Source organism: Anabrus simplex, chromosome 6 (assembly GCF_040414725.1).
Source record: "Anabrus simplex isolate iqAnaSimp1 chromosome 6, ASM4041472v1, whole genome shotgun sequence".
Taxonomy (NCBI): Eukaryota; Metazoa; Arthropoda; class Insecta; order Orthoptera; family Tettigoniidae; genus Anabrus; species Anabrus simplex.
This window is the reverse complement of record NC_090270.1, coordinates 83,618,361-83,634,306: the sequence shown is the minus strand read 5'-3', so window position 1 is coordinate 83,634,306 and position 15,946 is coordinate 83,618,361. Positions and strand designations below refer to the sequence as shown.

At 38.5% G+C, this 15,946-nt stretch overlaps 1 protein-coding gene across 2 annotated transcripts in view; it reads right to left on the bottom strand.

Annotated features, from left to right (window-relative positions):
• The window catches only part of LOC136876123 (poly(A)-specific ribonuclease PARN), a 271,064-nt gene that overhangs the window by 177,674 nt on the left and 77,444 nt on the right, over window positions 1-15,946 (bottom strand). For both annotated transcript variants that reach the window (XR_010860537.2, XM_067149805.2), the window contains exons 5-6: window positions 9,185-9,476; window positions 5,965-6,086 (exon numbers count right to left, since the gene is read on the bottom strand). Coding sequence is in view for 1 of the 2 variants with exons in the window: in XM_067149805.2 (XP_067005906.1) it covers window positions 5,965-6,086; window positions 9,185-9,476 (414 nt within the window). In the remaining variant the exon portion in view is untranslated. The remainder of the gene's footprint in view (window positions 1-5,964; window positions 6,087-9,184; window positions 9,477-15,946) is intronic.

The following is a 15,946-nucleotide window of genomic DNA, read 5'->3' as shown; positions in this document are numbered from 1 at the left end:
TATGTGTTTATGTATCTATATCTTTTAAAATAAGTTGATCAACATGATTTTTAGGCCCTCAGACACACTTAATATTAGATGTATACACAGCCGGCTTTTACTTAGAAATATGCCTAATTTTAACCCTTGTTACATCCCTCTTTTTACTTAGCAAGGCACAATACCAACTTTGACTAATGTAAAGGTAATGTACAGCTGAAGATGACTTTATAACAAGAGTCGAAACCGGTATTGTAATATAAAAACTTATAATAAACTTATATTGATTAGGTGGATCCTTTCTCTTCTTTGATATACTGTAACTTTTTTTGATGATAATAATTAAATAATAATAATAAAATCATGAATAAAAATATATAAATAAAATTAATAAGCATAATTAACCGAAATGTCCGTAGTATGGGCGCCAGAGTTCACCAGAATGGATCCCTCGAATTTAGATAAGAGCATGATAAACTGTATATCCCAGGGCGTGTGCATAATGCTGCGTACTGGTACATCTGCTGCAGGCCTTACCTAACCTCCTGAAAACGACTAATTATGTAGGAACTGCACCTAGGTTCATCAATAACACTGATTCTAAAATAGCTAACTATATTCTTAACAAATTCCGTGCATGAGCACCTCATCAACATACAACATTATACATATAATACACACATAAAATATTGCTGGAAGACTCCATATTTACAACAACAACAACAATAATAATGAAAATCGTGGGAAAACGAAAGTGAGAACTAAGCTACCATTTGTAGATGGTCCGATGAACAATGTACATGTATGAAGATAAATACCCTTCACTGTCTCTATTAATTCGACTTACCGATTCTCATAATCGGCAGTTATCACATCACACAGATACTGTACCTTGTACTACTGTGTTCACATATTTTAACACTTGTTGTAAAGATATATACACACGTCTGTCGATCCTCAACATAAATTATGGAAAGTCTGAGATAGCTTTCACCAACATATAATGCTAGGCCGCCACAAGTGCTACAATACTTAATGCGCAAGCACTCTCCACAATCAGCCACTTTCCACGAACATAACTAGACTACGCTCCACGAACGTTTGAAGTCCAGTCCATTGCAGCCGTGTCACTCCAGTACCGTGTATCAGCACCACTTCCTACTTGTACAGTCTCTCAGTTGTAGTTGTAGTTATCTTCCTTCTCGTTCCTTTACAATCACCTCTACAATCACCCTTACAATGTTCCTTACAATGTCCTGGTTGCCGCCGTATGATCAACCTTTATAGACATCAACATCCCCCTCCTCTCAGATGAGACGTCTTGATTGGTGCTTGCCCACCAATCATGAGTGAACCTCTTGTCAAGACCAAGCCCTGAACTACTTCTTCCTCCCAAGACAATAACAAACTCTGGGGAGTTTTACATGAATCATCAAATTTCCCTGGTACAACAACAAGCTCATCTCATCAGGCTGGGATATATACATGACTCATGAATTTCCCGACACAAGTACATCACAACAGACACTGGGGTAGCCATATGACTCATTTGAATTACCAGAGTTATTAAAGCAATGTTTTCCCACTTATGCAAAACAAATTACTCATACCTACATATGTGGATATCTTCCAGCTTATAAATATAAATGACAAAACATACAAATGAAATACCGATAATAATAATAATAATAATAATAATAATAATAATAATAATAATAATAATAATAATAAATCGAATACTGACAATAATATCTCTACCTTCTACATATAATTCGGGGGTGTGATATATGTACTATCACAATACTCGCTGTAGAAGTCGGTACGAGTGCGAAATGCTACAAACTTTTTAAATGTAACGTGTGCAAATAAAACGACTGCAGTTTTTATAACATTTTAACACAAAAACTTAAAATTCTCAGTCTTATATTAGGACAAAAACAGTAACAGGCAATCCCAAAACCTCCCATGGTTTTATGTATGTAAAGTGCAACATCTGTTCTGTTCTCGATAACATAATCGTATACAGTGATATTAAAATACCGGTACAACATTTGTATTAAGGAGCAGTTTCGATTCCTGCCTGAAAGCCCAGTGACTATACAATGCCCTGAGGAATGTGCCAAAAACCTGTTCGGCGATACAATAAAAAAAAGTAAAAATCTAAACATCTAACCCTGGACATAATGTAGACGTTTTGCAAGTATGAGCATTTGACGAAACTTGTTCCGTCTTCAAGTACAGCTTTCGAAGTGCGCTCTGTCACCTTCCAATTGTGGCCACACTCTGCTTTATGATTTTCAAGGAATCTCTAAATAATACCACCCGAATGCGATGCTAAGATGGTCCCTTATTCAAGTTCACCGCCGATCGCTTTTCCAGTACAGTACTTGCTCTAATTATTGCAATGACGGGACGTTAATACCAAAAGCCGTAAGTATGCCATAGCTGTCCTTTCGTGAGATAGAGTTTCTTGAAAAACGCGTGATCGAGGATTTAGCGTTGATGGGACTGAAATTTCTGGACGCCTGATCCAGGAAATAGTTTATTCAAGGAACGGATAATGCGGGATTTTTACAACGTGATTTAGTTAGGATGCTCGTGGGACCACATAAATTGAATGAATAATACAGGAAAACGTCATTTCCGGAAACATATAATCGAGGTTCTACTGTACTAGATGAAAAACAATAAATAAAGTAATAAACATACAGTTATGTAAAGCAGAAGTCCCATAATGTAGAAAATATTTGAATAGAGAAAGAAACCTTAAAGGAAGTAGAAGTCAGAGAGAGATGGAGAGAGGAGGAATAAGAAATAAGAAACAAACAACGCCAGGTCAGTGTGGGAAGTGGGAGCCACAGAAATAGGAGACTAGGACAAACATGGAAACACGAAAGGACAAGGACAATCTATACACTGCTGGCTTGAAGCAGATAGGCTCTCTCCTTATGTATCTCTTCTCAGCCCCTAACAAGGTTGTTCCTGCTTCTCAGTTTCATGTGGGAAATGTGTAGGATAAGAAGAAAGCTGGATAATTACAGGAAAAGGGAAGAAATATATGATACCATATTTACTTGTGTATTAGACCCCCTCACATGTTTGATCCCCCTGGCTTTTCAAGACGAAGAAAATGAAAAATATAAATCTTGCACACAAGAACCCCCAATGTAATTCGTCTCAGAAGAACGATCCACTTCGAAGCGGGTACAAGTCTTATTGCAGCTCTGATGACATCGCCAAATTTGTTAATAGTTTCATCCATACGACCCACGCAATGAAAACACGCATCGAAGTCACGCGGTACACCTGTGTTTCGTAGTTAAGAAATGTCCGCCTCCGTAGCGTAGGTCTGCTGCAGCTCTGATGATGTCGCACAAATGGGTGAATAGGCCTAGCTTCCTGCTCGACCCGTGCATTGCAAACATGCATCAGTCATGCTATAAGTCTGTGTTTTTTAGTTAATAATATCCACCAGCTTAATGGTTAGCACAATCAGTTGCTGTTCTCGGGAGTCTGACTTTGATTCCTGGTACCGTACTGCCAGAGATTTATGAATGACAGGAAGGTTGTTATGCAGCAAAAATGGTACATGAAACTCCCCTCCACTGGGGGCATGTCTAAAAAGAAACGAGTTTACTTTAGTTGAGAAATATTCACGGTTGTTGCTATTAATATAGCAGGCAAGATCATTAACAAAGTGATCCTTTAATATCTCGTAATTCGGGCCAATATAGGTATTTTTTTGAGAGAAGCAGGTTTAAAACATGATAAAAATTACCCAATCATAACGATTGTTTTAGTCGCCAAAGCACATAAAAATGATATTAATAGTCTAATAATGACGCGCACAAACGAGACTTTTTCAGAAAAAAACATTGTGACTTTTGGGACTTACTGGGATGTGAAGTAGACAACTGGTGTACAGTGGTCCGATGAAAGCAGTGATCAACACACAGAGAACCTACTGGATCTATCGAAAACTGAGTAAACGCCAGGATGTATAATGAAACTTATCATGGTCCCTAGTTGGCCGATCAGTGAATAAATAATAATAATAATAATAATAATAATAATAATAATAATGATGTTATGTTTCCACTTTTAACAATTTTTGGAGACGCCAAACATAAAATACTACGGTATGCGTTAAAAAAAATGGAGACAACGAACATACGAAATAAAACATCATGGTGATAAAACGCATTACCGCCACACCTGTAGATATTATTCAGAAATGCGACAAACTTTCCTGTTCTTTATTTTTATTCTTTCAGTTGTGGAACTTCTGGCACTATCTGGGCAATAGCATACCTAACCTTAACAATGCGGTCTCTCTTATCTCATTTACAGCTGCTCAGGTAATCCTGATGTGATAAATGTAGAGAACAAGCATGAAATATACTTTAAAATAAGGTTCTGGCTTTCAACAGCCCCAGTTACCAGGTATGTATTACATTCGGAAGTACAACTCCTAACATACGCTAGTTATCAACTGGTGGTTTGGCACTCTTACTACACGGCTTTATTCAAAAGGAGTGGCTTCTGCTATACATACACCAACTAGGAATATAAGTTAGGCGGCTTTACGTTGCACCAACACAGATAGGTCTTATGGCAACGATGGGACATGAAAGGCCTTGGAACTGGAAGGAAGCGGCCGTGTCCTTAATTAAGGTACTACGGAAAACCATTTTCAGGGCTGCCAACAGTGGGATTCGAACCCATTATCTCCCAGATGCTGGGAATATAAGAGACCATCTCTAGAAACAATTTGGGGAATATATTCACACTGTTTGGACTCTTTAGTTGGAATCGAAACTATTTCCAAAAGGTTAAAAAAAAAAAAAAAGGGAACCTTGAATGCTCTCGATTGCAGGGCTGCTGCTGCTATGGCCACGGCTGACTTGATGCGTCGCTCTAGCTAGCTCTAATTCTAGGGGCGCAGCGAGGGATCCAGTCAGCCGTGCTATGGCTGACAAGATGGCAGCGAAGGTGACGTCACTTGGAATGACGACACACTGGTAGCAGGGAAGTTGACAGCGTGAGACAATTCAAATTAAAGCAGTGATCAGGTTTACTCAGGTTTACTGTGTGGTAGGCCTACTGCTCAACTCACAGAGACAAATGACTGGCTATTAAGTTATTTTGTATCGATATTGCATAATATGATAACCTTATACCTTTTCTCTACGGAATCGAGTATGAAGCGAGATGAATCTTCGTAGTGAGTTTTTACGACTGTACAGCCTTCCTGACGTCATCCTCAACAGATGAATTAATGAGATGTAACAAATGACGAGATATAAGAGTAATTAAAACTGACTATATTTACCTTATATACAGGCCTAGGCCTAAAAGTCGTGTTCTCCATTCATTGTCTTTTTACATTTAGAAATACTGCCTTCCATCTAAAATAGTCTGTATAACTCAAATACACTCACAAGTTTGTTAAAGAATAGTATAGAATGTTTACATGTACAATTTATAGCCAGAAGCCATGTGTTCACTGCACAAAATTTGTGGTTATTGCATATTGGACCTCCCTTTAACTTTTTGGGCTGTAAAATTGGGGGGGAAAAAGGGATCTAATACGCAAGTAAATACTGTAAATATAGGTGGTATAAGAATAAGAATATAGGACGAACACAAAAGGAGAAAAGAATGGAATAGGAAAACTTAAAACGGTCCACCTTTTCAATACAAAAATATTTTTGTAATGAAAAAGTTTTCCTATTCCATTCTCAGTTCAATACGGACAAAAATGAAATTCCTAGGTTTAAATAAAAGGAGAAAAGAATCCCAATGAAAACTCCCTGGACACGGGTGACAAGAACAAGACCCAAATAAAAACTTGTTCTTCTTCCTTACCAAGTGAAATATTTAAGGAACTGTAAGGTCCAACAGAATCACACCTATTAGAACAAGTAGCATTACACAGTAAAATATAATTATATCCATTCAAAAGAGAACAGAGAAATGTCTTACCTTGGGAACAAGAATGACACCAGATCTTTGAATTCAATATATGATTCAGGTAATGGTGTGCAAAATTGGTGAACAATGTGACACAGGTCAAGCAACATGTTGTGACCTACTATTAGTTTTCCCTGGAAAAGAAAGTCATGAATGAATGGATACAGGTACAGAAAACCACAGCAAGCTAGAAAATCATAACCTCAAATATTTATTCCAGAAATAACATGTACTACTACTACTACTACTACTACTACTACTACTACTACTACTACTACCACCACCATAATAACCATGGGAAATGTTTAGACTGCATAAGTTGAGAACAACACATTTTCTTGTCTCTCCCTTCGGTCCTCGAGTTCAATTCCTGGTCGGATCGGTTAGCCTTTCTGGATATCAAGAAAGCATTTGATGCTATGAACAGAGAGAAGGTGTGGGAAACACTGAAGAAAATTGGAATACAGGATGACATGATACACAGGATCAAGAATTTGTATGAAGATACCCAAAGTAAAGTCAAAACACCTGTAGGAATGACTGAAACCTTTGATATAAAATCTGGGTTAAGACATGGTGGTGTTTTGTCTCCTCTTCTTTTCATCACTGTGATGAATGAGAATTCAGAGAAAAGTTCACCAAACCATTGGAGGTAAGGAAAAGAAAGTTATCTTGTTCACGGATGATATATGCTTGTGGGGAGACTCTAAAGAAGACCTTCAAGGACAAATAAACTCCTGGACAGAAGATGCTAAAGAATATGGACTCATCTTCAGCCAAGAGAAAAGTGAGGTTATGGTCATGAAGAGATATGGACAACCAATGAGACACATTGAAATGGAGGGGAAACAGCTACAGATGAACCATCAATTCAAATATCTTGGAAGTGTTATCTCTGATACTGTTTCTATAGACAAGGAAATTTCCCCACAGAATTCAGGTAGGTAGCAACTTTTACAAAATAGTTAAAGACATAATATGGAACAAGAAAATACCAACAAAATGTAAGAGAGTCATATATGAAACCTATTAGTACCAATCCTGACCTATGGTTGCGAAACATGGACCATGAGAAATGAAGATATTAGAATCCAGGGAGTAGAAATGAGATTTGTCCGTAGCATGATCGGTAAAAGACGGAGGGACAGAGTCCGTAATGACGAAATCCGCAAAGCAGGCTCAAGTTATATAAGACTGCAGGACAGAATAACAGCGCAGCGGCTCAGATGGTATGGATATATGCAACGCATGGGAGATAACAGATATTTTTTTGCTAGTTGCTTTACGTCGCACCGACACAGATAGGTCTTGTGGCGACAATGGGACAGGGAAGGGCTAGGAGTGGGAAGGAAGCGGCAGTGGCCTTACTTAAGGTACAGCCCCAGCATTTGCCTGGTGTGAAAATGGGAAACCACGGAAAACCATTTTCAAGGCTGCCGACAGTGGGTTCGAACCTACTATCTCCCGAATACTGGATACTGGCCGCACTTAAGCGACTGCAGCTATCGAGCTCGGTAGATAACAGATTACCGGGGAAAAAAATGTATGAAACAAAAGAAAAATTGCATGAAATTAACTCTAAGAACATGAACTGTTACGCAGAGACTTGCAGTAATTTATGCCATTAGCTCACCATTTGTAGACTCTGTTATCTAGATACGATCTATGTAGCAGCTGATGTTTGATGGACCTCTCGTACAGGCGTCATCATCTCTCGTAGGTTCCAGTCCTACTTCTTTCGTGCATAGTACACTAGCTGTACTTCGACTTTCCTGGCTTTAACACTTCCTACGATACTACTTTCATAAAGTCATAACGAGTCCTAATTTTAATAGCAAAACCACCATGGGTTATGTTCATGGAGAGAATACACTTGTATTTTTCTGTATTACAGAAATGTAGCGTAACAAAATACATAATAAAATCTCTCCTGCCTATACCAGTCAAAACCGGTCTCCCATTGACTTTAACTCTCGTCATTGAGATACCAGGTCTCAATGAGAGTAAATTTTGAGTAGTGAAATGGCGTATGGCTTTTAGTGAAGTAAGTGTCCGAGGACTTCGGCTCGCCAGGTGCAGGTCTTTTGATCTGACACTCGTAGGCGACCTGCGTGTCACTACTCAGATGCGAAGTGAACTAAGTTAAGATCTTCTCCGATGTCAAGACGTACAGCCCTCCTCCAATGATAGATTAGAATTCTCCTTCCAAGTGAGCGATAGAATCCTCTCCAGCTCTTGTCGTTGATGTATATACAGGCTCCAAAGTCTCCCTCCATCAACCATATCACATGGTCCAGTAAGATCTGATGTACTATCCCTTCTCCTATGCATTGCTGTGAATCCATCATGTTGCTTCATAACGTCCACTGACATAGGTTGAACTTTCCCGCGGAATTAAAGCGCCAAGTAGTGAACTTCAAAAAGTAGGCGTTAACAAGGCTTTAACTGTCTCCTGAGAGTATGGAAAGGGTAAGGTCTCACGTAAGCTTGATGATGTACATTTCCTGGTAATGAGCTGAAATTAGCCTGGTGGCTCCGGTCACCTGACCTCGGCTATTGGGAAATTTACTTCAAGCTATTAATACGACTGATGTAATACTTTACTTAATAAGTAGTTTGTTCAAAATACGTTATAGCTGCAATACAAAGAAATGAAATGATAATGTGAAATGGATTATTAAAACCATATATATACACGTAATAATTTAAAAAGGACCTACTAGTGATTAAATATATACATCTTTTCAATTTATGACACAGTTTGTTAATTTAGTACATGCTGTGATGTTCCAAACATCAGAAAGTTTCCAGATGAAAACTGAGAATGTATTGAAAAGATTTGCAAAACTACATGATCTATTCATAACATATTTTTTGAGGGGTAAAACATAGCCACCCTGAATGCATTTCTAATTTATATACAGTCTTTAAAATGCTACCAGAAAAATGAAATTAACGCGAGTAACATTAACTGCTAACAGTCTACACAGATACTATGGTGTCAGAATTCTGCCCTGTGAAAGTTCTTTGACATATCAGAAGCCAACACAGAATTACCACATTTAAACACCAAATAACTGCCATCCAATCTCAGTGGGGGATCAAATCCAGTATCATAGAAACAGAAAGCTAAGGAATAACTAATTGCATCACTGACATTACCTATTACAAAGAACTTTTATCACAAACTATTTATCACATCAAAATGGTAGAGCATGAAACTCTAACTCACCGACTGTGAAATAAGTCTGATAACATGAGTGATACCAACAGCAGCTTCCAGATCCTTTTTGTCTTGCTCATCTTTTTCCTCCTCTCTCTTCTTTCGGGCTTCTTCCCCTAAATTACGGGTCACAACCAAAACTCTGTTCTGGTTTTCTTCCGTGCGAGTTTCCAGGTGAACAGAGTTTGGATCAAAACGCTCTCCAACTGTTTGGTATATGAGCTTGCGTACAAAAGCATTACATCGATCAAAGGTTATTTCCTCTGGTTCACCCTTTGCCAGGAATTCCGTAATGCGAGTACTGCAATAACAAGAAAGAAATTACAGGAACAATACCTACTATTATATAAAACAATCTAGCACAGAATGAATGAATACATATCATATTCGTGGGGGAAGAAAACGATAAAGAAATACGATTAGTTAAGAATGAAGCAACTGTTTTTCAATGTCTACTCAGTTAAAGAAACAAGCTTTTTAGTCTTGTCGAACACGAATATAACCCTTACAATACCATAAAATACCTATAAAAAAGACAAGTATAAACAGAATGACATTTTTCATTCTACAAGAATATCTTCAGATTCTAAAAAACCACATAAAACCATGCATATATATTATAATGATCTGCCTTGTTGAAACCGTTCTATTCTCAGTTTTCTCATATGCTATTTGCTTTACGTTGCACCAACACAGATAGGTCTTATGGCGACAAAGGGACAGGAAATGCCTAGGAATGGGAAGGAAGTGGCCGTGGCCTTAATTGAGGTACAGCCCCAGCATTTGCCTGGTGTGAAAATGGGAAACCACGGAAAACCATCTTCAGTGGGATTCGAACCCACTACCTCCTGTATGTGAGCTCACAGCTGCGCGCTCCTAACCGCACGGCCAACTCGCTCAGTAGTTTTCTCATATGACTGTGAAACCTGGACCATAAAAGCTTTAGACACAAAATGCATCAATGCCTTCTAAATGTGGTGCTGGTGCAGAATGCTGTGTGTGCCTTGGACCACATGAAGAACCAATAGTCCATTCTTCAGAAGCTGAAGATTTTAAAATGCCTTTCTTCTCACATCAATGAAAGAATATGTTAGTTCTTTGGACACATTGCAAGACAACCATGCGAAAATCTATAGAAGTTGATCATGGAAGGGGAGGTTGACAGCAATGGTCCATGGTCAAGAACTGCAAACAGATTGATAGGACAAGTGAGGACTATCTCCTGTTTACCTTTGCAATGTACACTGAAGAAATCTGAAGATGTCCAGGAGGGCAACACTACAGCAGAGATGTGACCAGAAAAGACAAAACCAGTGGGGTCACTACACTCAGAAATGAGTAAATCGATTAGTGATGATAATACATTATATTATGCACAGAAGTTAACACTGTACAAATTTGTCAATGATTGTGACTTGGTGATATTATGAAACAAATGAGATAATATGAATACATTCCTGTCTGCTGGCACTTGTAGCTTTGATACAAATTCGTGTACTTATCCATGAATAGCTTTCTTTGGTACTAACAGTTGGACTAAGTCCAGGTTAGTTGCTTGCATGCATGGTTTACTAACCCACTTGTCTGTGGGGTGTGAGGGGAGGTGGGAAGGTAATATCTTTGTTCATCAGAGAACTGAAGAAAACGACCTAGCCGTGGCTTACTTGTCTTGGCATGTAATAGAATGAATGTACAACAAAGAATTAGGAACAAATTAATGTGCGGTTATGAATCAAAGAGTACCTGGTATGACTTTATAATAGTGATACCATAAATAACCTACACAACAGTCTTGAGTGAGAAGCTACTGTCTAAATTCATAGAATTTAGTCCACATAAGAATAAGCTGGACCCACATTCCAGTCATACCTTACATCAGAGTAACCTCTGGTGGGATTCATAAGTGCTAATGAAAAATTGGTGAGAAATGTTGATTTGCTATTTTAATTCTGTAGCATAAAGGGGAGATTTATTTTACTGGTAATTATTTTATTTTATCTTTAGATATGTGTAGTCATTGAGTTAGGTTTGGTTGATTTATTTTGCAATGTGTGTTGGAATGCCTTCTTTATGGTCTTAATTGTCATTTTTTACATAGCTATTTTACTGTGTTATCAGTGTTATATTCATGTTTGAAAAGTTTATGAAAAACTTGTACTTGTTTAAAGAAGGTAATATTCAAAGCAATTAGTGCACATCATGGAAAATCCTTTACTGTCCCCAACAATTTCCCACATTCAACGGTCTGACAAGCTGTCAGAATCTAAGGTTGAGCTGGGACTTTTGGAAAAAGGAAGTGCACATTCATTCTAATGTAGTTTTGTCTATCTATATGGGGATTCTTTTCTAAGATCATAAATTGTGGATTATCGGAACTTAATGTCACCTAAAATGCGTGAGTTAATGATATGAGAATGAATGATTACACAGTTGGTCAGCTTAAAAACTATGTCTATTCATTTATGTAATCATTCGTTCTCATATCATTAACACACTAACCCCTACATTGTTTTTAATATCATTTAATTTGTTATTTTTAGTAGTTTTTAAGTGAATCAATTACCTACAAATGAACGTGTTTAAAATCTTAGCAATTCACCTAAGCTACAATAACAGCTGAGAATGTTCCTAAATAAGGAACGAAACATGTACTGTTGACAAATAAATTTGCCAAAAGGCAAAAAAGTATCAAAACGGTGGAAGAATTTTAAATATTGTAAAACTTAGTGATTAAATTTTGATACAGAAAATGAAGTTGATTACTTGCAATTTGAAGGCGATGTCGGAGTCTATTAGTAATACCCATCGACAGCTGTTCCGTAAAGAAAATTTGAAATGAAAGAGAACATATTTTCGTAATAAATGCGAAATTAACACGTCCGATAACGGTTGTTAACTCATTAAAAATTAAGTCCGACTAAACGACCGCTTAATTTTGAGGCTAAATACTGCAATTAAGTAAGAATGGGATACACCTCGAGATGTGGCATAGTGCTCAATTGATTTCAGAGGTTAGTTTATATTTCGTAGTGTCTGGTTAAATTACAGAAAGGCTATTATGAAAATTTACAGCGAGAAAGTTATAATTTCTCTACTGGCGCTTGAAGTGTGTTTTCATCATACGTATAGTACGGTTAAGTTAGCACACATGACTCTGTTTGAATAAGAAAACTGAAACGTTTGCAACAAAATGCGATCGGTCATCTTCGGTACAGTATAGTTTTCTCACTTTGTGCATTTGCGAACTCTCTCGTTGTCAATCAAAGGTGACGTTGGAGTTGATTAGTAATACCCATCAACTGCTGTTCTCTAAAGAAAATTTGAAATGAAAGAGAATAACATGTTTTCATAATAAATGCGTAAATAACGAGGCCAATAACAGTTGTTAACTCGCTAAAAAATAAAGACTGAAGTAAACAATATCTTAATTTTAATGTTATATACGGAAATTAAGTAAGAATGTGATACACCTCAAGATATGGCAGAGTACAACGCTGATTTCAGAGGATATTTCATATCTTCTCGTGTCTAGTTACGTCTATTTAGATGTAAATTTTTTGCAAGGAGGTTATTTCTCTACATGCGTTTCAAATGTGTTTTCATGATAGGCTACATATATGGTTAGGTTAGGTGACGCTGTCTGAAGAAGAAAGCTGAGGTGTTTGCCACAGAAATCTCTGGAGTGATACGTACCGTATTTCTCCGAATCCAACGGTAACCACGCTGCTTCTTTTCACACACGCACAGAACTCGTTGACAATAAACAACCGCCTCTTTACTACACACCGCTAGCCACGACAACCAGTCGTACAGTGCCTGTGTGTTTCTCAAATCTGCAGAATGGCATCAAAACATGCGACCCTTCGAATTCTTAGAAAAGCCTGGCAGTCATAACGCGTCTGTTGTACTTGACGCTGAGTAAAATTAAGGTTTATAGACAGCACGAATATTTTCGAGATGGATAGCTGTATTGTCAAGATACGTGGAAAAGGCATTGCCGGCAAATTTTCAACAGGTTCTAGTCCATATTATGATGCCAATTTTAAGTTAATGTTTATTAAACACTCGGAAATGTAAATTTAATTGTACAGCCGCAAGATAATACAGCATAGGCTTAACTAAAGCCAATATTTGGCGTTAGCGTGAAGACAAAGAGCTAAAAAGAATGCATACTGTACAAAAAATGCATTCAATGGTCCGCAACAAGGACGCTTTAAAGAAGTCGAAGATGAAATTGTGAGGTATGTGCACAAAAAATGCAAGGGGAGAATGGCCATACCGTGGCGCAATAAACTCGTTCGTTGACTTTCAACGTTCGCGATTAGGCCTATACATCGCTAGCCGATGAATTTGGCCGAACCCGACAAGCGAGACGTGCGTGTAGCGGTAGCCGGTTATATCTGACGCTGCGTAAAAGTAACACTTTTATAGACAGCAAGAATAATTTCCTGATGGATCATTGTAATGTTTAGACGCATGGAATAGGTATTGCCGGAAAATTTTCAAAGAGTTCTCTTCGGTATTATGATGCCAATGTTAAGTTAATGGTCCTTAAACCCGTGGGAATAAAGAATAATTGTGCAGCCGCAAAAAAAAAAAAAAAAAAAGAGAAATACGGCATGACGAAAGCCAATGTTAGGCGTCTAAAAATAGTCTAAAAATGCGTAAGCCTACTGTACAACAAGCCATTCATATGATTTTACAAACTTCTTTTTGAGCCTGATATAAATTTTTTGAAGGAAAAAGTGGGGTTCATCTTGGAATCGGAGAAATAAGGTACTATATTCATGTTCATGTTTGTGGGTTACTGTAGTCACGTCCTAGTTCGTGAACCATGGGCAACGGCTGAGTGGCCTAGTAAGTGGTCCTGAGAGTCGGGATACCAGTTGCTATGGAATGGGAGTGGGCATCTCGGACACATTCTGAGTCCTGGCCCTCCTTGTGCTCAGGCAGCTAGGACTAAACAATTCACCGGTGGTCCATAACCCGTTAGAGGAGAGATCCTCACTTGGACTATGTGCAAGTAGGGTAGCATCCTGCTTCATGAATTTACCGAGCTCAGAACCCTTTAAGCAAGCCTCGGACCTATGGGAGTAACGGAGTCCCACTCCCATTTGACAGGCGAGGGACTCCTTGGAAACAACTTGGCGAACGAAATGGAATTCGATGGGGAGCTATCAATATTAATGGGGCTTATGGAAGAAAGAAAGTAGAACTGGCTGAGTCAGCAAAGAGGATGCATCTGGATGTCTAGGAGTAAGTGATATTCGGGTAAGGGGAGATGAGGAAGGGGTGGGAGATTATAAAGTGTACTTGACGGGTGTTAGAAAGGGAAGGGCAGAGTCTGGGGTAGGGCTCTTTATCAGGAATACCATTGCACGCAACATAGTTTCTGTTAGGCACGTAAATGAACGAATGATGTGGGTAGATTTGTCAGTGGGAGGAATTAGGACTAGAATTGTGTCCGTGTATTCACCATGTGAGGGTGCAGATGAGGATGAAGTTGACAAGTTTTATGAAGCATTGAGTGACATCGTGGTCAGGGTCAACAGCAAGGATAGAATAGTGCTAATGGGCGATTTCAATGCGAGAGTTGGGAATAGAACTGAAGGATACGAAAGGGTGATTGGTAAATGTGGGGAAGATATGGAAGCTAATGGGAATGGGAAGCGTTTGCTGGACTTCTGTGCTAGTATGGGTTTAGCTGTTATGAATACATTCTTCAAGTATAAGGCTATTCACCGCTACACATGGGAGGCTAGGGGTACCAGATCCATAATAGACTATATCTTAACAGACTTTGAATTCAGGAAATCTGTTAGGAATGTATGAGTTTTTCGCGGATTTTTCGATGATACAGACCACTATCTGATCTGTAGTGAACTAAGTATCTCTAGGCCTAGGGTAGAGAAAGTGAAATCTGTCTGCAAACGAATAAGGGTAGAAAATCTCCAGGACGAGGAAATTAGACAGAAGTACATGGATATGATTAGTGAGAAGTTTCAAACAGTAGACAGTAAGCAGGTTCAGGATATAGAAACTGAATGGGTGGCATACAGGGATGCTGTAGTAGAAACAGCAAGGGAATGCCTAGGAACAACTGTGTGTAAAGATGGGAAAAGGCGAACATCTTGGTGGAATGATGAAGTGAGAGCAGCTTGTAAACGTAAAAAGAAGGCTTATCAGAAATGGCTCCAAACAAGGGCCGAGGCAGACAGAGATTTGTATGTAGATGAAAGAAACAGAGCGAAACAAATAGTTGTTGAATCCAAAAAGAAGTCATGGGAAGATTTTGGTAATAACCTGGAAAGGCTAGGTCAAGCAGCAGGGAAACCTTTCTGGACAGTAATAAAGAATCTTAGGAAGGGAGGGAAAAAGGAAATGAACAGTGTTTTGAGTAATTCAGGTGAACTCAGAATAGATCCCAGGGAATCACTGGAGAGGTGGAGGGAATATTTTGAACATCTTCTCAATGTAAAAGGAAATCACCCTGGTGGTGTTGCAAACAGCCAAGCTCATGGGGAGGAGGAAAAGGATGTTGGTGAAATTATGCTTGAGGAAGTGGAAAGGATAGTAAATAAACTCCATTGTCATAAGGCAGCAGATATAGATGAAATTAGACCTGAAATGGTGAAGTATAGTGGGAAGGCAGGGATGAAATGGCTTCATAGAGTAGTAAAATTAGCGTGGAGTGTTGGTAAGGTACCTTCAGATTGGACAAAAGCAGTAATTGCACCTATCTATAAGCAAGGGAACAGGAAGGATTGCAAC